This window comes from Anomalospiza imberbis, chromosome 2 (assembly GCF_031753505.1).
Source record: "Anomalospiza imberbis isolate Cuckoo-Finch-1a 21T00152 chromosome 2, ASM3175350v1, whole genome shotgun sequence".
Lineage (NCBI taxonomy): Eukaryota > Metazoa > Chordata > Aves > Passeriformes > Viduidae > Anomalospiza > Anomalospiza imberbis.
Window position 1 is genome coordinate 83,442,605 of NC_089682.1, and position 23,891 is coordinate 83,466,495.

Sequence of the window (23,891 nt, forward strand, 5' to 3'; positions counted from 1 at the left end):
TGAGATTGTACCATTGTCTAGACCTATGGACAGCCTTCGGGTTTCCGGGTTAAAAGACATGCATGAACATGGAGCTGAAAAAAATGAACATGTTGATGAAGTTAACAAAACTGTGATTCTCATTTTCTGGAAATTCTGGAAAACCTAAAATTAGCTAACATGCTTTATGATGCTGTGCAGCATTTTGAGCTTACCAATAGACAAGCATTAAAATAAACGTGTTCTTGCAATTCATTCAACCCTATCCTATTAGGACATGGCAAAATAGCTATTTCTTGCTCCAGTTTCTTCATTTCTTTTCTTACTAGTTATCTGTAAACAAGCCTTTCATATAAGAGCAATGGTGCTGCTTTGATATAAGAGGCGCTTGACAACATTTCAGTATAAGTCAGAGATTACTTAGCTGAATAATTTAGTTTCTTACATTTGCCTGAACTGTGCTGACAATAAAACAAAACACTACATTATGTCAGAGGCTTGCATCCTGTACCTGCAGTAAAAAAAATTCCCAGTAGGAATCAACGTATCAAGTAATATGAAGGACTGAGTTCAACTGTCCCCTACTCCAATTCCATCACAGACAGCACTATGACAGTATCACATACTATGGTCAAAATAAAAGTTTTTATCTAAAACTAGCCATTGCTTGATTATATTGATATTACTCTAATAAATACCAGGATTTATCCTGAAATTGCACACAAGATGGTCACAGTATGCTCCCTCAAGAATTTGGCAGGATTTGTATCCATGATAAAACCAGGTTTCCTCCCAAGAATTCAAGAGCTGTGCTTGGTTTAATTGAAAAATTGTGACGTTACATTCAGAAAACAGGAATTGCTTTTACTGCCCAACACAGCAGCATGCAGCTGGGAATCCTGCTGTCCCAAAAGAAACCTTCAGGAATTATTTTTCAGGAGCAATTCCAAACTGCAGCTAGGATAACAGTAAGAGGTATAAAGCTTTCTAAACCATATTCTTATGATAAATATAGAGTACAGTCAGATGCACTTTTAGTTCTGCTTTCCCCCCACCCCCCTTCTTGGTTTCCACTGTCCGTTGTGATTGCTTGCATGTTTGTGTAACTAACAAGCTTGGAGTCCCCTCTTTTTCAGTACTGTATTCCAGTATCTTCTCAATTTGTGAAATGTCTCTCTTAGGACTAAACAGCCCATAGCTTAGCAAATCTTCCTTGATAGTTTAATTGGCAGCAAAGCTATACAAAGAAGAGTCAACATTGACTGTCTCATAAAACTTGTTCCACCTTCAGTATTGACTCCCTCTTGAAATGTTTCCTGAAGGATAGGTAACCATAAACAGGAAAGCCCATCAGATCCACATCCAGGCAGGCACCTCAGTTTATTTTTTTCCTGGAAGGGTTGACTGAATTGAATCAAAGAAAAGGCTTCAGTTCAAGGAAACTGACAGAAAGAAAACAATTAAATCAAGCCTAGTAATAGTGACAAAATTGCTCCTTCCTGTACCTCTCCCTTAGAAAAGGCTAACTGGAATCATCCCTTCCAAAGGTGGTGCATTATTATTATATTGAGGCTTCTATGCCTGTAGCAGAATAAGAGTTGTAGGAAAAAAATGGACAGAAAACTCTCCAATTCTAAGCATAATAAACATCAAATAAGTTTAAAGGCACTTAATGCCAGAACAGGCATATCACACAGCAGCTTTTAAGTGCTGGACACTGTGCATACATTGAAAGAGCTACCAGTATCTCTGAAGGCAATGAGCAGCTCACAGAGAAGTTGTCTAAGGTAAAATAATTATTTAAAGTATGTTTTTCCCAAACATTTCAGGAGCAAATGTTGCAAGCAATTGCTTGACATGATTACAAAAGAAGTAACTTCTGAATTCCAGACCTGTGTGTACACAGTCATAGCAGTGTAAAGATATTTATTTTGCTATAATCATTTTCCCAAGGGAACTCTTCAGTAACATGTGCACTTAGAAAAATCATTATGTCAGCACTAAAATTATGTCCATACCAGCTACACTGATATAGTCAGTCATGCCACTTGTAACAAGACTGCAGCAGCTTACTCTGGTAAAATTAAGACAATATTCAGGTACTTTAGCATTTAGGCACATTAAAAAGAGGGGAAGAAAAGAAAAGGAAAAAATAAAACAAAAACCTGGAACCTGAAGCTTCTGAGATATTTAAAACTCTTTAAAAAACATACCCAGGAAAAATAACAGCACCCTGAAGACTCTACTTCAGAATATGCCTATGATGTGGATTTCAGACTGGAAAAAGATTGATCTGAACTACTATAGAGGACAAGCAGGATATTCCTGATGCATAAGTCTGGCTGCAGTCTTTTCTTAAATACAGGGCAAATACACTGATTTTTTGCCTTTAGAAAATGAAATATGAAGGAAAATCCCAATTATATATTTCATGCTTTCAAAAGCGTATCACCTTTTTTAGAGGCTAACAGAATCAGAAGAGAAATACAGACTTTGTCCCTGCAATTTCTGGGAGTCCCCTCTGAAGTGCCTAAACATGACAACAATTTAGGATCAAAGGAGCATGTTTTGCATTGCAGTTGCTTTACCCTCCTGTTCAAAGCAAAGTGTTAGTTACGAAAACCATTGTAAGACAAGCAGTGTATTATCTGCCTCCAAGACTGGATACTCCATTGTTCACCAGTACAATAAATCCTTTACTCCATTCCACATCTGTAATAGGGTTTTTTGCTTGCATTTAGGTATTTTTGTGTGTTTTAGTTTTGTTGGTTTTTTATGGGAAAAGTTTACTTGACTCTTGACTACAATTTCTTTACCCTTCATAAATTTGTCTCTGCTAAGCTGTTTTTTTAATCCTGTGCCCAAAGTGACAAATCTAACAATGGTTACACGTAATCAAGAGTACACATCTAACCAGGGTTACATGTTTACAGAGCTCTGTTGTTAATCAGCTGTTGAGACAATGCTGGTGTGAAGGAAATGTATTAGCAAGGTTTCAGCTAGAGCTCTTTTCTTTCTCATGAGCTGGAGATGATGATCAAAAATATGGTCACTGTTTTGTCCAGAATTTTTTGACCATAGAATCACCCACAGGCAGGGCATAAAACTTTCCCAATTAGGAGAAACCCTACCTCTAAGCTCAGAAGTGATCTACAATCTTGACCTTTTTTTACCATTAGGTATTTAATGATTTTGACATTCAGAATGCATTGATAACCCTGTTTGGGTGCAGAATTTGACCAAAGCACATCACTGAGTCAACCCAACTCCTCATCCTTCTCATTTCCCAGAGGACCTAGTCTGCAAACTCAGTTATCAAGGCTACCCAATATCAAATCATAAAACAGATTGGGTCACACATTGCCACAGTCAGTCACAACTCATGTTAATGGGGTATCTATAGGTAGGACTGCCACTCACAGCTTGCGAAGCAGTACAAAGGCACCATTATGCCTACTACATTTTTACACAAAGAAACTCACAGCAGTCATTGTTCTTTAAACAACAAAAGCCAGTATGAACCTAAAGCAGAACACCATCAAATAGGTGACCAACACAGAAACAGACAAAACCATCATTTCCAGTCAAGTGCAGACTTGTGCAGATTCTGACTCAGAGCCCTTTCTATGATTTCCAAGCTTAAAGGCATGACTGATTGTAATTGCTTCAGTTGTTAATTATACCTGATGATTCTTGAAATTGTTGAATAACACAATATAATTTCAGTATCACATGCCTCAGAATCCTACCAGCCTATGAAGTAAAGGAGCACTGTCAAGTGTTCAAATTTATGAAGGAGCTTTGAAATAGTCCCTCTTCAGTGGAACTGGATCTATTCCATCACTTCCACTGAAGCTGTTATTACTGGCAATAACACAGCTTTGCTTAGACCAGAGGAGGACCTAATGACATTCAAAAATGAAAATGTATGCAAAAATTCCACATGGAAAAAGAGAAGTATCAATGCCAAATAGCTAGAAAGGCCATTTCATAACAGTTTGGCTGGGGAAAGCAAACCTCTTAGGACAGGTCAAGGGAACTCAGGCCACTGCTATTGATCATGACAGAGCTCCAGAGACTGCCACACCATTAGCTAGTTCCCAATATCTTCTTGGGCAAAATCTTGAGCAGAATGTACCTTTGAGGATTGACTTGTTCTTATGAGCTACTCCATCAACAAAGGAAGATGAGGGGTCCTCCTCTCTACCAAATTGTTTTCTTATAGCAGGCAAATACCATGGCTGCCCTAGAGTCCCAAATTGATGATTTTATACTAAAACTTACACCTATTAAATATTTTAGCTATCATGGAGACAGATGTCTCTTCCAAATCTACCTATCTTAGCTTAAAATAATCCTTTCTCCAGACAGTATGAATACCTCCATGAGACCTGATACATGCTCCCCAATCTGGATTTAAGGTCAGCTTTACAAGCTTTCCAAAGACAGGCTAACCCAGCACATCTAATTGAAGCCGACTGAAGAGCATTAGCATATGCCTGCCTCCAATGACCTACAAAATTATATTCCTGCACTTAGCACAGGGGTTAGAGCAAACAGCAAGGGCTATCATTTCTTCAACTCTCTCTCTTGGAAAAATGGACATTGATCTGCAGTTTCTCAAAGCATGAACACTCTCTTTGGGAGAGGAGACATAATAGAGGAATCCATCAGGGAAATTTGGTTTTCCACATTTAATTGCAGAGGTAAAATGATTCTGCTTCTAAACTGGAAGAGCTGCCTTCCCTGTTTAGTATCCTCTCTATCACATTAGCTGCTATGGAATATTAAGTTCTTACCAAATAAAACCATTTACCATTGCCCTCTAATGGACAGAGCACACACAAGGAAGGGCAGAGTGATTTATACTGGAGACTTACAAAGCTTTACAGGCTCCATTAGGGGCAGAATGCAAGACCACATTTTGAGTTCCCACATTTTAAAACCTGTGTTTGCATTAAATGCTCATCCCTTGCTAACATGTCTGTATCCTTTTCCTGCTGTAATCTCTGATGCCTCTTAGAAGCATTAGCATGTAACTTTGTAAAGCCTCACCAGTACCAAGAGGAGTGCTCAAGAATAACGTTTGATACAGAGATGTAAGCGTGCAAACAGTCATAAGCATGAAGCTTCATCAAAACTACTTTGCAAATCCACAGTAGATATTGAACATCTCCTTATACTTACATGGCATTGCATGGTATATACTGGGCCAGTACTGCCCACTGTCTCTCTTCAGCCAGACACGAACTGTTCTGTAAAAGAAAAAACACAACATACACATGAGGAAGAATTAAACAAATAATCATGACTGAATGAAAGCAAAGTGGTCATGATGAATGTATAAGATGTTCTTCAAAATTAAATTATTTTGCTGAGAGGGAAAGTAAACTTGTGAATTGCTACACCGGCCCGATACATCAGCCTAAGATTAACCCCTGTAAGTTGATGAGGGTAGATGACTCCTTGGTTCCATTCAGTATTCAACAACTTGGCTGAACATATCTCAACAATATTTGGAAGCTGCTATGGCTCTTAGTTCTTTGCTTTACAAGGACTTGAACACGACTGTTCATTCATGTGAGAATTTGGGGCACCACAGGTAGCCCAGTAGAGCATTCCTGTATCAGCACTTCCAGTCTCTGCAGAAACCTTCCCCCTACTCTCAGGGCAGGCCTTGACCCATTTGCTGCCTGTTGTTTCATTTTTCTGCTTCAGGAAAACTTCTAAGAAAAAGAAGGAAGTTATGAAATTTTCAGCTGCTTATTACTAAGATTATGTCCATTTGTGCCAAAAATGACCTCTTCAGATTCAGGATCTTTCCCTCTCCTCCGTGCACGTAGAGCGCTATATCAGAAGAAGTCACTGAGAACAAAGAAGCCAAACTTATTCTTCTCTGAAGAGGATGACCAATATTACAAGCAGCCTTGCAGGTCTCCTCTGCCTCATCAGTTAGGAGTTGATGTCTTTGAATAGAAGCACTTAGAACCACACAGTGCTCCCCACAAACACATCAGCAGTTTCCTCTCTCCCAGAAGAGATGTATCTCAGGATTCCCAATGTATCTCAGGACTATTTTTGCTTTCTCATAATCATATTATACTGTGAGATGCCTGTTACTCAATCCATGCTCTTCAGAGATTTGAGACATTTGTTGCTTGTTTCCACAGCAGAGGATCTGGACTGATGCACCATCTGGGTCATTAAATATTTATTATTTCAGCCCTCATTGTCATTTGCTTCTTTTGGTCCAGACTCTGAGGCCTCCTTATAATTGATGCTCTCTCTTAACTTCAGTTCCTCAGTTAATTTCATCAAAACATGTCTAGTAACAGTGTCAACAGTTAAAGCAGCATTAACCTCTTGTTTCTGTACAGCCCACTGTCACCTCACTTACAGCCCCCTGTAACCTCCCTCACTGTTCCTCTAATCCTTATACCTAACGTTAACTAGAAAACTCTCCATATAATACTGTATTCATGCTTTATTGATTTACATTGAATGTATTAACCTTCTCTAGAAAACAGAGTTATCCAAGGCAGCACCGTGTTAGCATAGCACAATAGATTTTGACCCATCACCCACTTCTATTTAGTCTTTTCCATGAAAATTACTATGCAACAGCAGATGCAGGAGGGATCTAAAAAACTGTTGTTTCTATAACTTGCACTTGATACTATTAAGAAAAAAGAAACAAGCAAGAATGGCTTTTTCCAGTACATAAAACATGGAAGTACAGGTTATGGAAAAGACTCCATGATCATTTCTACTGTTACCTCTTTTTATTCAAAAAGAGTGCAGCCCTCTTTAGACAGTACAAATTCAGCGCAATATCATAATATAAGAAATACATCATAATAGAATATAAATTGATCTAAGGCATTACATACACAACTATAGTCTGAATTGAGATGCCATGCATAATAAAGCAATTCAAGAACTAGTAATCTATCCTTCAAACTAAAGGCTGTACCACTTTGTCTTCCTGTATTACTTATGTCCAAAATCAGGTTTCTGCTCATCTTACCCTGCATTCAAACTCCTTTTACAGCGAATAATTCTGAAACCTTGTATATTTGGCACTACACAAGCAGAATAATTGTAGAAATATCTCAAACACACACTTTGATATGGCATGTTGCTCTGAAAACTACCACTTCACTGGGTTAACAAGTCTCAAGGTAAGAAAGCTCTCACAAATTACTCAAAACATGTAACATTCATTATAATTATGTCCTGAGTCTAATGGCCTTTTTGTGTTGAACACAGCAGGAGCTCTGAAGCAAAGCTGCCAAAACTTTTTATAAGGCACAATTCACCAGCCAATAACAATGCTGATGTATCTTTGATTGTGAGAGGGACAGACAAATCCTTCTGTCATTTCTCCCCACAGCTGACCATAGCTGTTGACCAGAATCTCTAGATGCACATCAACCATTCTGTCTCCCAAATGGACGAGCTCTTACAAATGTGTTTGTCCTTGACAAGTGAGGTCATTGTGGCAATGAATGAGTGTGCACAAAAAAATAATGGGATGAATCACAGGGAGCTGAAATAACTGAATATGAGACTATCCTGAGGAAATGCACCTGTGAGAGACCTGCATTCCTTGACCATCCCAATCTATGTATTAGAGTGCTATCTGTTTCAAAATCCCCAGGCTTCAACAACATTGCCTTTCCTCTCCACTCTGAGGCTTCTGCAGATAATAAACTCAGTACAACATTTACAAATAATTCAGCTTGCTAGGAAAGGACTGTGTAGAAGAACAGATCTTTCAAAAGCTGCAGGAAATAAAAATGAATTTTATGTGCAAAAATGGCAATAATTTGAATGCCTTGGGTTGGTTTTGTCATTGTTTATTAAACAGTACCCACTGCAGAATTACTAATCAATTTGGCAGTTATATCAATTTTAAGACTTTTAGATGAATGATAATGAAGCAAAACATATTTTCTAGTAAAGCTTAAAACAAACAAAGAAAAAATTGCTGGAGGTTGTGTTAAGAGTGAAGCTACTTTTACTAATATAGGCCTCTTCTATAGGTACACAGCATGCTCATTTCTTAGTGTAATCAAATGTATTTCCATTCAAGGACTAAATCATGTGACTAAATGAGAACTAAATGAGAAACAAAGTATTCTAAGAATAAAAATACTATGAAAAGATGTCATCTAACTGTAAGGTGTGTGGAAAGGATATAACCAGCAAGTCAGTTCACATAACTCTTTAGAGAAATAAGCATCTCTTCAGTAAATTATTTGAAATAAAAGAAAATAAAAGATCTTGCAAACAATTTATTTTAAAATTAAGAATGATTACTATGCAAGTCTTTCAAGCAAACATTTAAAAATTATATTAAGCATTATAATGGATTTCCAATATCTATGTATAAGCTCATGTAAAAGCATGAAAATTATTCCTTATGTCAGGAACTGACGATTTAGAATTTTCTTCTCTTAAAGATCACTGAAATAGAAAACGCATTTTATTGAAAGACAGAAACCCAATCTCAGTTCAGCAATCTTTTCTAGGTAACTTTTTCTCAAAGTAGATTTGGGCTAAAGAACAAACCATACCAACTACTCAGTTTGGGAGAAGCCAAATGTTCTTGGAAGAGCACATCCTTTTTCAGCTGAAGCTCCACACATTTCTGTATACTTCTTTACAGAATACTACCTACTACATGTGAAACCCAGAGCTTGTGGAACTTCTAAAGGATGCAAAGAAAAAAAAACCAAGCATGAATGAAAATAAGCTTTTTTATGGATATCCAGCACGAGGAGTACTTGCTGTTTGTGTGCTTACTGGACTTAAACAGCACCCACCTGGGTCAGGATTCATTCTTCAACTGCTTTAGAGTGATTCAGTCAGCATCACCATGGAAACGAGTTGTCCGTTTTGTTGCCAGCAAGTTGACTTGGAAAGATTTTTAGAAGCTGTCAAATCGATGGATACTCTTCTAGTCTTTTCATAACAGAGATGATTTATTTTTTAAATGAGACAGGCTATACAGAAATAATTCTGCCATACAAAAGACAGGCTATGTCTTCATATATTAAAGTGATGTGAAAATTGCCGAATTTAAAAGAAAAATTGTTTCTCTCTGTTTTGATCAAGAGAATGTGCCTCAGGTCCATGTGGCTGTGGATGTACCAGCAGGTCTCAAGCACACTGGCTTGCTTTGCAGGTGTGCAGGAGGTGGGCTTTACTTGGGCACCTACTACTCATGAAGTGCTGCCCACGTCAACAGCAGTATGTCCACCTCAGTGTGGCAGCTCTGTGCATCACCATCTACAGAAACTTAATCAGTCACTGGTATCTCATTCTGATAAAAACAATTTGTTCATACAAACCCAACTTTGTGCATCTAGGCTGCAGTGTGCCTCGTGAAAATATGCCACCAGGTTGGATGAGAGATTCTTGGCTCTATCCCTACTCTGGCCTGGGCAATCACCTCACTGCTGGAAAACTCAGTGTTGCTTGGAGTGTTGGACGTGAGTTTCTGTGAGTGACTCATAACAGGGCTCCTGTTTTTTCTCCTTTGTGCCTTGCATGAAACACTGGTGTTGCACACAGCACAGACATACTGATGTGTCAAAGCACTGGCCCAAGATGTTTGCATGTTGCGATACTGGGAAGTCTGTGGTAGGGAGATCCATTACCTCAAGAAACAAGATCCCTATAATACTCCATTTCTTCAGAATACCCAAAAAAACACTAGTTTCACAGTTTGAGTGAGGAAATCTAATATATCCATTTCCCATAACAGATCCTTCCTCTTCTGTTAATTTTTTTCCTTTCTCACTTCTGTCTTTTTAAAAGTTTCTCTTTCCTGAGATGCACTTCTGTAACATTATCACCTTCGTGCCCCAGACATACATCAGAGTATAACAGAACAGAGATAACCCTCAACACATACAATTTACTACATTATTTCTTAGGTGTTCTTGAGAGATTGTTTTAAATGGCATTTTAATGTATTCCTTATCGTTTGTACCTTGAACCATATACTGCAGGATTATTTTATCTCTTGTTTTGCTGAGTGACCAAAACCGCTAAGCATCAAACGAAATGCGAAATTATTTTAAAGTTTTGATTTTACTCTTTTATAGTTTTATTCTTCTTTGTAGTGAGGACACAAATTACAGGGGTGCAGAAACTTTAATCTGTCACTTTCTAAAGTCATCAGGCTTATTCAGAGACCCTTTGCACATTATAGCTCCTTGAGAAAGGAGGTTATGTCAACAGTGCAGATGACATGGTTAAAAAGAAACATTTCCTACTGTCCACTGTTCTAACTATAGAACTGATTTAACACAGTTTCAGAACAGTTTTGAAAAAGAAAAAGGAATACACTAAACTATTGTGGAAAGCCCTTTAAAACACTCCTCTAACTATTCATTGACAGAAGAAACAAAAAAGATATTAGGATAATATTATATAAGCATTAGTGCAATCTGTGAGGTTTCAAGCATACCTAATTGAGTATTAGCACATATTCTTATTATCAATATACTGAAGACTTCTTTAATGTTGAAAAGAAACTCCACCTATTCCTAAATATCCAATAACAGACAATTCAGAAGTATTCAAAAGACATGTTTCTGTAGAAACTAGTATCTGCATTTGTGACAGCAAAAGCTCTACCCAATGTCATTAAACAAATGTGACAATAGTAGCCTTTGAAGTCCAAGTACACCACTGATGGCTTTATCACCTTTAACAGCGACACACTGCCATTAGTAGTAGGATAAGGCAAATTATTTAACAACTGCATAAACTGAATTATACAGTACTATAAATCCCCCAACGTGTCCAGAGACTTTTTGCAGACACGGGAAGAGATTTTGACTTCCCCTGCTTAGTGACATGGAACCCTACTGTGAATAAAGGATCTTTCATGCTTAGTGGCAGCTCATTAATCACTGCTAGTGTACTGGAACCAGTGATGAAGAGTTCCATCTCTCCAATAAATTTTGAAAGAAAGTACATGAAAGCAAAAATCAAAACCAGAATTAGGTTCTGGGCCAGCTTGTGTTTCAGGGAAAACAAACAGAAATATAATAGCAGAGTGCCAAAGCCTCAGGCAACCAGAGGACTTTATCTAACAGTCCTTATCCTAAGTCATCCTAAATAAAAAGCAAAAAAAACCAACCTCAAGACAAAACCCCAGTACTCCCACACCACCCCCAGCAAACCCAGCTCCAAAGGCCCAGGAAAGTGCATGACTGTCTCCCACTCAGACTCACCCATACTAATTCCCACAAAGCCTATCACACAACTGTGATGGAGGGTTCTGCATATACCCTGAAATGCCGATGCACATTCCAGGTGCTACCTTGTTTTCCCTGGTTTTGATGAACAAATGTGTGATTTAGGCTGAACTAGTCAAAGATTAACTCACTGGACTTTTTCTGAGACAGAGACCGTGTACAGCTATGCAGCCACAGCATAAGAAGGATATAAATCTATTTAGAGAGCATGCAATGGAGGCCATAAGGATGGTGAAGGGCCTTGAGGAGAAGCCGTATGAGGAGTGGCTGAGGTCACTTGGTCTGTTCAGCCTGGAGGAGACTGAGGGGAGACCCCGTAGCAGTTGACAGCTATGGTAGAAGGGCAGATACTGATCTCTCAGGTGGCCAGCAATGGAACCTGAGAAAATTACATGAAGCTGAGCGAGGGGAAGTTTAGGTTGGATATTAGGAAAAAGTTCCTCCCTGTAACAAGCTCCCCAGGGAATTGGTCACAGCACCAAGCCTGCTGAAGTTCAAAAAGCATTTGGACAAAGCTCTTGGGCATGTTGCGTGATTGTTGGAGTGTCCTGTGTAGGTCCAGGAGTTGGACTTGATGATTCTTGTGGGTCCCTTCCAAGCCAGGATACCCTATGATTTTATGATCACTATAGATCTAGTCTAGGGTCTTTTATATTACAAAAGGGCAGGTTCAGTTTCTGAAATAAAGTGCAAGAGCTACAAGTTCAGGAAAGGGGGAAAATGTGTGGGGAAAAGAATAAAGAGTTCTGAAGGATGGACTGTTTTAGAGAGGTTCTCTCTTAGCACTGATTACAAAAAGGCACTTCTAGAAGATATAATATCCTCATGGTAACCTTGGTCTCTAACTCATCACTGGGTTTCCTATAAAATGGAAGTATTTTGAATAATGATAAGATACCCTGTATCTAATAATTTTGAATAACTGAGAATAATTTTGAATAATGAGAGATACTCTGTATCTATCTCTGTAGCATATAGATAATCTATAGATACTCTGTATCTATAGTCTGCAACAAAGCCATGGAAGCAGTAAGATCCGACTTCAAGAGGAACGTGGGCCAGCTCCCAACAGCCAGCACCTTTGATATCCTGCTGTTGTATCCAACACACTGCTGTCATTGTCACCAATCCAGAAAAACCCTCATACACAAAGCTCAGAAGCACCAGAGAAACAGGATCATGGCAAGGGAGGTGAACCAAGCAAGGACTTCACACAGTCCTGGATATGAACAGCACAGGGAGCACACCAAAATCCACATGGAGGCAGCTGGATCTCAGAGCAGTAGCTCAGCCACCAGCTGTGAGGAAGGAAGGAGTCTCATGAGCACTTGAACATTCAAGTGCACTGTCAATCCCACCCAGTGATACAAAAAAAAACCATTGCACAAAACAGAGTGCCAAGCAAGCAGGCAGATGGACTGAAAGGCAGGATTTTTTTCACACAAAGCATACTAAGCAGTCAAACCATGCTTAATAAGATGTTTCCCCATTTAATTCATACTGCTGTAACTAAATGCAGATGCACATTGCATAACAGGGAAAATGTCAAAGTTTTGGTAGGTTATATGCAGCTAGAGGATTGCATGGATTTCTCAGGGTGTTATACCCATCAGTTGTACTTAGACCTCAGAGAAAGTGACACCATTTTATTTACCACAGTTTTGGTTTATATAGAAGGCTTTTTGGGTATGTCGTGGGAAGTGACTAAAGAACAAAGATTCATAGGAGACAATATCAGGGGAAATTAATTTTTATGACCTAAAAAAAAAAAAAAAAAAAAAAAAAAAAAAAAAAAAAAAAAAAAAAGAGATAGTGATATGAAAGCTTTACTACTCAGCTGTGAAACAGTTTCCACACATTTTTCAGTTTTCTGGACAATAAGCAATGCCAATGCAGTTCAGTGATTTTTCCAGTTACCTGAGTACACATGCCTGGGAGCACTGCAAGGTATGCTCTTCAGGCATGGACAAAAACCACATTCTGATCAGCTTCCACTTCAGAAACTTTGGTTAAGTAGAGACTCAAAAAATGAACCATAAGTCACAACCACAGGAAAATACTCCATTACGTTGGGGTTACTAGAACAAGGTTCAGAGAGCCAAGCTGCCTCAGGTCTTCAGCAGCTCCACAAAATCAATTCTCATCATGTGTCATAAGAAGCAGTGTAGTGACTACACCACATTCCAGCTGTAGGGAAGCTAAATTTTTCTGCAAATGCAGGTAAATGCAGGGCTGGAGTTCCCAGTGAGCATCAGCCTACAGCTTCAGAAAGAATTAAACAAGTGTTCCATCACATTGAGACTTTTTTCTAGTCCCTCATTAAACTGTGCACCAGTCTTCCTTACAGATCTTTGGGGTAACAAAATGATCTTCATCTCTCTCTTACCCACAGACCTCCTTCACCCACACCCCACAAAATTATTTCCCTTCTACAACAGATGCAGCTTTGAAGCTGCCTGTACTGATCAATTCCTGTTTGCATTCAGGAAGCATAAACACACAACTTTTTGAAGGTAATTGCATTGCATGATTTAATTATTGCAATCCAATTACTTTCACCTCCTTCCCATATTCAAATGTTTCAGTAATGGAAGTTATTAGAAAGATCCTCGTTAGATTAAAATACAGACCTGCTATGCAATAAGTGACTCAGTGGAACCATGCTAAAAATACCCAGTGGATCCAGAATTTGCAAGACGGAAACTCTCCTACACCCCTCTAAATTGCCTATGTAGCAAAGGTGAAGGACTAGAACCCATCAGGTCACTGTCCTGCTTCCAGCTGCCTGGTTGGAATATCTATCCAGCAAAACACAACACTTTTTTTCTCCAAAACTCCTACTGGCTATCAGCTTATTGATAATTTTTAAGTTAGGCATGCTTTACTCTGTATAAAAATGAATGCATTATTCAATTGATAAAAAAGTGGATCTGTGAAGTGAAAGCTGAACATACTAATTTTCAATATACATACCACCAGTATGACATTTTCTAATAAATTACAGTCACATAAATGTTAATTTACAGGAAAAGATTGATATTTGATCCCAAGCTCTAAATTAAGTCACACCCTTAGGCCTCAACTTATTTTTCATATAAATGTTTGGTTGACTATCCAGTGTAACATCTAATAAATTCTGCTTTTACTGCAGAGGAAGGAAGTCACATTTCCATTTGTATAGGATGATGCCCTCTCTCAGCATTTTAATTTCTAGACCTAAGTCATCTGCATCATTCATTGAAACACCCTCTATAAGAAGAGATAGGCTTTTGGTTTTTAAGTACTGCTGAACAATTACAGCACTGTTTTTTCAGAGACAACAAACATATCTACTTGGAATGTATCTGTGTGCTCTGTGCCACACCAAGGTGCCTCTGCCAATGCTCTACTTGAGGCATCAAAGACTTTCTGCAGAGGAATCACATTTCCAGTTCGTCCAGCTGAACCTGAACAATGATTCACGGGTGATAAAATGTTCCCTCTCTGCTCATTGCCATTTTCCCCTCCAGGCAGCCTGACTCAGAGATAATTTCACTGTCCTCAACTCCTTCAGGCTTTGCTCTTCTAGAGGAGGTAAGAAGCCACTCTGCTGCTCTGACCCAGCAGGACAACTTTGGCTGAGGAGTCTCAGTATTCTGGGAAGGAAACCAGCAAGGTCAACAGAATTAGCACCAGCAAAAAGGGATTGAGAAAGCAGGGCAAAGCTATGCAAACCAAACCCTGTTCTGAAAGGTTTGTACAGTAGCTGCAAAGGAACTGTAGCCCTGAAGTGATTTGTCAAGGGCTCTCAGATTTCTTCTTATCATGTATACTGCAGTGTGTTGTAAGATGCCAGCAAAGCCCAGCAAAACCCAAACTTCTGACTCTGTAATTTAAAGGTGATCTGGCATTTCAAGGGCTTAAAAGCCAGTCAGTCATCTCTGTCATCTCTGCATTCCCATGGGGGTTACATAGGGAGATGGAAATCAACAGAGTTGAACAGAAACCATCTTCAAACCTGTACTGTGAGATGAATATTCTATCCTAAACTTTAGGTTTTATTATTTAAAAAATCTCTCTCGAACATGCAGGGCCTCTTTGCATCCAGATACTTCTTTCATATGGCCTAGTTGCAGCTTTTCTGTTCTTCAGCATTCAACTTCATACTGTAGTAATTTTATTCTATCATGTTTAAAATAGTAAATTTCAATTTTTAAACAGCAAATTTCAATGAACATCCTCTTGCTGTCCTCCTACGAGACTAGAAGTTGTGTTGTCTCTACCTTCTCCACTGGTTAGTTGCTGTGTATACTTGTATAATTTCTTACATGCCTCCTCTTTAAGGTAATCAATCTTTCAAGTCTCTTGGAAAAGCTGTTCTTGTGTTCTGTTCCCCTTACCTGCTTTCCAATCTTTTTAATGAGACAATATCCTGTCTGAACTGTCATCTTCTGTACTAAATGCAGCAATCCAGAAACAGAAAAACCTGCTAAATTATAAGAGCATTATCACTATTTTCTTTTCTTTATGCATCTTCTCCCTGTACATACCCTAGCAGTGTTTATTTGCAGCAGGATTTAGAAACTTATAGACTATGGATGAAAGAGAAAAAAATATATTTATCAATATTAGATTTTCTTTGCAATACACTGCTATCCACTTAGTAAGATCCTGCACTTCAGATCTCTCCAGACCCAATCAGCTTATCTGCTAATTTGGGTTAGACAACTAGTCCAGACTGTTAGAGAAGGGAACAGAGGATTTGTCAGCCACAGCTCTCAAGGGCAATCCCAGAACCACATGTTTCTGGCAAGAGAGGTGGAAAGAAAATTATAAAGGAGAGCAATAGATGGACTATCAAATACCAAGAAAATCCTTGACCCTTTACATCAAACTTTCTCCTTGTGAAAACAGGACAGGAAAGCCATGTCTATTGCAGCCGCGTAGGGAAGACACAAGACCATCTCTTCTCAGGTACAAAAAATACATTCTTCAAATTTATGAAATGGTGCAACATATTGCAGTGCAGTCTTGTAAAGATGCCTGGTGGAACTGTGTCCTGATAGGACACCACTGCTCAAGTGACTGACCAACCCAACAAAGCCTGTAGCAACTTCAGTTCAATTACCTTGTCACTGTCCCACAGGTAACTTCCTCTTTGCTATAAGGAACAGATTCTGGTTCATGGCAAAAGCATCAAATATTATAAAAACCTCTTTGCTGGCACCTTATTACTACCTTACTTTACTGGCTTTTTTTTTTTTTTCAGAGAGTTACAAGAAGAGTCCTTTGCAATTCCTGTCCAGATGCTGTCTCAGCTTGCATCCTCCAGATTTTTACTGCTGCCATTCATAGCGGAAATATCAGTATTATCTTGAAAGAAATAGATTTGAGGTTGTGAGACAAACTCATCTCTAAAGACGTGCTTCTCTGCTTGGCAGCCTCTCACTTTTAAATCTTATTACAAGCTAATACAAAACATAACATCCTCAGGTTCAAAAGTAGTAAGTACTTACTAGGTCATGCTACTGGACATGGTAATTAAAATAAAGGTGTCAGTATTTATATATTTATAGGAATCAGTGATTCAAGACAGAATAATTTTAAAGCAAGGATTTTCAAAGTAATTGCTGAATTAAATAGTGGGCAACTCTATATGATCACTGGAAAAACCTGACCAACTTCACCCATCCTGAATAAAGATGAAGTTCCTTACCAGAGAGCTAAAGATTACCTACTTCCAACTCCCCTGCCATGTGGGCAGAGACACTTTCCACTAGATCAGGCTGCTCAGGGTCCCATCCAACCTGGTCTAGAACACTTTCAGGGATGGGGCATTTGCATCTATGGATATGGCCTTCCAGTGGAAGGCTACTAGTTAGCACAGCCAGTGCAAAGAAAGATGTCTGAAGAAATGACTTAGACTATTCAAGGGCCATTGGAAGCAGAGAATGGCAGCAGATTGAAGCAGACCAGATCTATTGCTGACCTTGGCAGAGGACGCCAGATTTGAGATGGCAATACAAGGTTGAAGACAACTAGAGACAACCCACTGGGCTAGTAAATCCTTGTGCTATTAGGTACAGCATAAAATAAGCTCACAGCATCTGCTGGGGAAAAAGATGAGCTGGGATGGGGTAAAGACAGTAAATAAGAGAAGGGTCCTTTTTGATCCTGTGGCCTTGCAGGCTCAGCACTGCCGGAAAACCTAATCGTGTTTGTAATTCTGGCTTGACTTTTTTGCAGGTCAGACAGGATTGCTTCTTACACAGAAGGCAGGGAGGGGAGGAACAGCTTTCCTTACATACAAGTAAACTACTACGCTAAGAGACAACATGTCCAGTTACCTCAAGCCATGAGATACATGTCCCACAGACTAAAACCCACTCTGTTAGCTTCAAAATCCATGCGTGTTCTGCTGTGTCAAGCAGTTCTTCCTCCCACTCTCTTGTCCTGGTACCTGAGACATGCTGAAAACACCCAGGAATGACCTGACAGTCTAGTAAGTCTCTTCCACATGTCATATCTAATAGAAGTAAATTGTGTCTTCTTATCAAGCACACATGGTGAGCTTTGGAGGGATGTTTGTAATTTGTGAGCAGTTATCAAGAAATGTAAATTATTAACAATCTGCAGCAGGTTAAGCAGTTTACTTAACTGAGAGATGTCCCAACTACTGAGCATCAGAGGGAGGCAGTGCACATGGAGGCCAGTATTTAGAATCAATTTTCATTCCAGTTGGAGGGGAGGAGACAAAGTATTAGACAGAGCTGTTCTGTGGACAGGATCTGGCCCCTAAAACAGATCAGATGGACAGTTTGCTCTAAATAACACCAATAGACAGGAACAGCAAGTTTACAAGAAAGACTGAGAGCAGTTATGACCTCGAACACTGCAGTGAACAAATGTGCTTTGGAAGTACACATATATTTATCATCTACACTGCAAAGTGGAAATACAAGCTAACAAAGGCTGTTAGAAATGCCCAATCATATCATTCCACCAATGCATCTTTCCCCCTGGCACTGCACCTTTAAAATACTTGTTTCACACTCTTAAGTCTGAAAGATCAAGGTTTGTCTTTGCTTTTCCTACTCACTTTTTCTTTTTTTCAGAGCATTTAAGGGTTTTGTTTGATCAGTTTTTGAAAGGAAAATATTTCTGTAGAACGGAACAAAGGTTCATGGTATGGCAGCTACATGCTAATTAAAAAGCCAGTGAATGCTGAGGATCTATCCTACCTTTTCCAGTGGTCAACCATTAACTCTGCTTAGAACATAGGAACCAAAGAAGACAGTCCAAGAGCCAGTTACTTCCAAGCCATGCTCTTAAAAGCTTAGAGACAATTTTCTATACTCCCATCCATTCTCCCACACTCTCTCCTCCTCCGGCACCCTTCATTTTAACACACATTTCAATCATGCTATTTCTCTCCCCAGAGTTTTGCCTCCAGCGTCTGGTTCAACAACAGCTGACAGCGATTTACAAGTCTTGCTAGACTTAGCCTTTTAAAATTACTCATGTTATTGGCAAGAATTTAACCTTCAGATGTGTATGTGTTTGTGGGAAAGGTGCAGATACTCCCTTTGCATCCCTGTTTTTCTGTTTTCAGGAACACTCATTAACCAGCAGGTATGAGGCTACCAACACCTCTCCCTGGCAGCAGCAAGCCTTCAGCATTTGCACCCCCACAAGCAACTGCAGAGGTAGCCCATGTTCCTCCTCAAGCAGCTGATGTTCCCTTCCTCACCAAGTCAGCTTTGAAGCAGCAGGGCAAAGGCAAATATTGCCATTCCCCCACCCACTGCAAATGAAAGAAACTCTTCCCATTTCATTTCCATTTCTCTACTGCTTGTAGCATCCTATTCCACTCCCTCCTGGCCTGGGAGGCATCACACATCCACCATCTCTCAATTACTCATAACAATTCAATGCATTTTAATAACATTTAAACAGGTTTAAAAAACCTAACAATAAACTGGGAATTACTGTGGACTGCTGCTGGACCACAGAAGCATAGAGAAGGTACTTCAGGTTTTCAGAAGGCAACAATTAGCAGATGAAACCAGCTAAACACACTTTTCATATCACCAACACACAATGTGGTTTTTACCAATTTCTGGTGTCAACAATTTTCCTGATCCAAGCTGCCTCATTTCACTTTCATATCACCTGGCTTGCATATTGATATTAAAGAGCATTAGCAAGGATGTGCAGTTGTTCCACGTTCATGCAGGAAGGAGACAGCCTGCCTTTTTTGAATTCCAAATTGATAAGAGGAGAGTCACTGAGGGAATTAATAAGCAGGAAGGTGAGGAAATGAGAAAGTGAGTTGAGAGGAGTTAGCGATAGAACACGAATGGGAAGAACAGCAGTAGGGAACAGGATATAAAGTACAAACAATACAAAGCCTGCAGTAAGGATGGCAGCAAACATCTGGTTCAGTAACACTCAGATAAGGAAACTGAAAGAGCACAGAGTTTTGGTAATAATGGGTCTATCCAAATGGAGGTAATGGGCTGAAGACAAACCCTTCAAACCCCAAGAATCTCCCACCACCCCAATTACTGTGGTATCAGGGCAGCTTGGTGCATGTCGACTGGCTTTCACCAGAAGAAAGGCAAGAAGTCCAGCTCCACACTGTGCATTTATGAAGCAACATGGTGATTTGCAGGACAATGAAAACCTAGCAGCTGCACTCAACAGCTACTCTCCAAATTTGTAAATTGGAAAGTATTTCTCACATTAAAGCTTTTCCCCAAAGTGCAGTTGCACTTATTGATACCTCACAAATACAAAGTTCTTGCTCTGTTACTTGGGACACTAAATCCTTTAGGCTCTATTTACTTTCCACAGACAGGAACTGGTTTTTCCATTTAAGACAAACAAAGGTTCATTATCTATCACTGTGAAATAACTATAGAGAAAAATAAACAACAGTTTGAAAAAGGAAGTTATGACCACTGCAGGCTATCTGAATTCAATGTCAAGTGCTTTTTGCCCCAACTGCATACTGCAAAATGTGTACATATTTTAAGGAAGAGAAAAAGCTCCACTTCTATTGCCTTCCCCTGCAGTGTTTATGGAAAGTTTCAAGTCTCAGCCCTGCTTCTTAAATTCCTACTCTCTTTTCTTCCCCAACTTGACTCAAGTTATTACTGGGTCCCAAGAATGAAATATTTTTCTGTTCAAAGCAGCGTACCTTTTGAATAAACAAACACACAGTCTAACTTGGTCATGTTTAGGAAATATTTACAAAAATTGCTATTAGTGAAAGATAAAAACCATATGTTTGAGATGCTTCTAAATCAGTTCTGGATATATAGAGAAAGCAGGACCACAATCCAGTTCCACAAGAGAACTTAAGACAATGCTACCAAACACCAATAGGTCTAAGGTAAGTGCACAGGTGTGGGAGTTCTGCCTTCACTATAGAGGTAGGTAGTGAAAAATGGGATTCTCACAAAACACCACAATGCGAGCCAATCCACACTATGCAAGCTTATCAATGATGTAGCAGTTACATTTTTTCATAGCATCAAGACTGAACATGCACTGACTGAACAAGAAGTAAACTTCTCTGCAAGGTAAGATGGATAATCACATATTCATCCCATTCTTTCTCACTACAAGGAAGCCCTTCCATTTCAACTTCCAGCTTTAGCAGATGATTTTCCCTAATTTTTTCAGATGATATGTAAACATATCATGTTGCCAAATAACAACACCATTGTCATTCTGATTTGATCTCAGAAACGAATATCAGTTTCTCAGGAAGGAGAGAGCTAAGTTAGATATCTTGTTCTGCTTATTTTTGTTATGTCTACATAATTGATAGCTATTTGTAATTTAATTTTATTTGACTCAAAATACGCTTCTCTCAGCCTGTGGTTAAAATTATTCTTTCAACAAGACTTTATGCAATGGAGGCCAAGAAGATTTTCTATTTGTGTCCAAAGTAAGACAGCACAATGTTGTAGTATAGTAAAAGCAGCAGAGTTTGTAGAAAAATACTATAAAGATTATTGTACAACTCTTATGTCCTGGGTATTCCAGAAATACATGATTTAAAGGAAATTTTTTTGCTTTCTTGAGCCTCTGAGTCCTTAAAAAAGCAATCATAATCTTATAACAACTCAGGGCTGGGCTAAAATACTCTGACACCATTTTCTCAGTATCAGAGGACCTGTACCAGAGAATTTCAGATCAACAATCTTGAGAACAGTTGAAGTAATATTAAGATTAAACAAGAAACTTTTCATAGAAAATACAAAAGGCTCCTACAACAAAACACTTGACACAAGAAAAAACCCAGGATATATAAATTCCTTTACAATCCCAGAGGGAACAGCAACAGACTGTGGAAGACAAGGCAAGTCCAACAATCCTTGCCACTGGAAAGCCTGGCTCCAAGACACAAAACCCAGCTTAGCAACTTGGGTCAAGTTTAGGAAGAGGAGGAGAAAACAAATGCCACAGGGCAGCACCATGCCAAAGAGTGTCAGAACAATGATGCTGCATCCAACACTTATTTTCTGATTCTGTTGCTGCCCCATCCCAGTTACTGTGGCCATGACAGCTAAGGGAAATCTATCATCCTTGTGCAGAAGTACATGTGTTCACTCCTCCAGTAATCCAAGTATCACCTGTCCTTTTGAAACACAGCTGATCCAACTCCCAAAGTCAGCAGCAAAACTCTCAAGTGACACTGGAGTAGGATGAAACCAGCCACACAATTTTGGTGTTTGCATATTGAAGCAAAAGGAAATTACTATTTCTTCCTAATAGGAGACACATCACTGTCCCCAAAACAGTGGGAAAAGGAGAAGAAAAAAGAGAAGGACTGAAATACTGTGTTAATAATCCACCAGATACTCAAATGGAAACAGCTTGAACAAAAACTGTAAGATTATGGAAGAGACTCTCCACAGGACTTTGCTCCAACAACACCTCTAACTTCTTGTACATTATTAGTGTCAGGTAAACTGGACAAGGCAGAGAGACCTTGATAGTTATATAACAAGCATCTCTAGCTATAAAGTACTTACTATTCAAAATGTGCTTTGAAGACTAATTTAATTATTGTGTCTGAAGTTTCCTTGCTTTTCTTAGGTAGAGGAGCTCACGAGCTATTGAGGCAGCCCATTTCCTCTTCAGAGGAAGAAACTCTTCAGAGTTTCTTTGTGGCACCACCAGTTTTACTAGGAAATGAAAATTTCTTAATTTCTGTCCTCCTTGAAGTTTTAATACAATCTACAAAAACCTATTAGAGTTTTCTACAATCATTTGGCAGCAATACCAAATATATGGGCAGAAAACTGCTTGGCGTAAGGCCTGTGACCACTGTACATCCAACTTATTTCAAGTATTTTAAGAATTGAAAGGAGTATAAATGTCATTTTTATGCTGAAGGTCTTTTAGAAGATGTAATGCTTAGTTAAAACTTCACAGCAGAGGGTCTCTGGATTTCCTTGATCATCTTCAAGCTATGCTCTAGATTTGGATGGCCCTGATGAAGAATTCTCTCTTCAGCACCTAATGTCCAACTGTCTGTGTTTCAGATGCAGATGATTAGTGACTTGTATTTCAAAACTAGTCATTACTACAGTTAGCACTGTTCTATGACTTCAAAAATACAGGACCAAAGCTTCCACGTGGCCTGAAACAGTTAAGGGACTGTCACACTTATTAGAACAAACCTGGGTACTTTCACTGGCAGGCACAGTGCAGCTGCAATGACACTAAGCCCACTGGAAGGATGCCACCCTGGGATGGTGTAAGCAGGGAAGGAACTGGCATATAAGGAAGCATTCATGTCCCATCTCCCAGACCTACCGGACATGCAATGCTCTGCTCAAACTGGCCAAAGATACATCCCTGTGTGTCAGAAACAAAGGCTCATGGAGAAAACATATCTTGACAGCTATTGAGGAATGCCAGAAGATGTATTCACATTGGTTACAGGTCCAATGCTTGAGCCTCCCATGGTGCAGGAAGCGAGCATGGATGTCTGACTGAAGAACTTGGCCACAGAGGCCATGAATGCCACTTCAGTGCTCCAGCTGGGTTCCAGCCCTGGCTGCAGCCCTGAGGGCCACTGGCTAATGTCACACATAGGAATTTGGCAAGCACATGCACTTCTGCTCAGCACAGGGGCCCCGGGAGACCTGTTCTCTTCTGGATGTCTGCTTGAAGCTATCTTAAGAATCTCAAACTACTTTGGTCTCAAATTCAGGTTTTTTAAAATTTACTGTTACAGATCTCGAACCACCAGAAATGTTTACAGGCATGACAGCTTCAAGGGCTGTGTCTTGTTTAGACCAGTGGCTTAGTTAGTTTGGAGTTTTTTTTTTTAAATCACAGAACCAATTTCCTGTAGGCAATCTGATACCCTGCCAGGAGGAACAGCCACATGACCTGGGTGCTCTGGAGATGTGAAAAACACCTACATTAATAAGTGACACAGACCTGGGACCAACCTCTGGCAGTGAGGCCACCTGGCTGGGAAACAGCAGCTGCATCCAAGCTATGTACTGGGAACAGTCCCTGGTACAAGATGACTTCCAAAACCCTGTATGGGCACTGTTTGATGCTGTGTGAATTGGCTCATGGCAAGAACAGTCCCTGATACCAACAACAAGACACCACAGCCAGCCA

At 39.4% G+C, this 23,891-nt stretch overlaps 1 protein-coding gene across 2 annotated transcripts in view; it reads right to left on the reverse strand.

Annotated features, from left to right (window-relative positions):
* Window positions 1-23,891, reverse strand: part of WDFY2 (WD repeat and FYVE domain containing 2) — a 59,721-nt gene that overhangs the window by 23,862 nt on the left and 11,968 nt on the right. Inside the window, exons 1-3 of one of the 2 annotated variants that reach the window (XM_068182109.1) lie at window positions 7,569-7,600; window positions 5,167-5,234; window positions 1-74 (exon numbers count right to left, since the gene is read on the reverse strand). In XM_068182109.1, the coding sequence (XP_068038210.1) occupies window positions 1-74; window positions 5,167-5,234; window positions 7,569-7,585 (159 nt within the window). In that variant the 5' untranslated portion in view covers window positions 7,586-7,600. Of the gene's footprint in view, window positions 75-5,166; window positions 5,235-7,568; window positions 7,601-23,891 lie in introns of those variants that run through there. The other variant, XM_068182108.1, reaches the window with a different exon arrangement.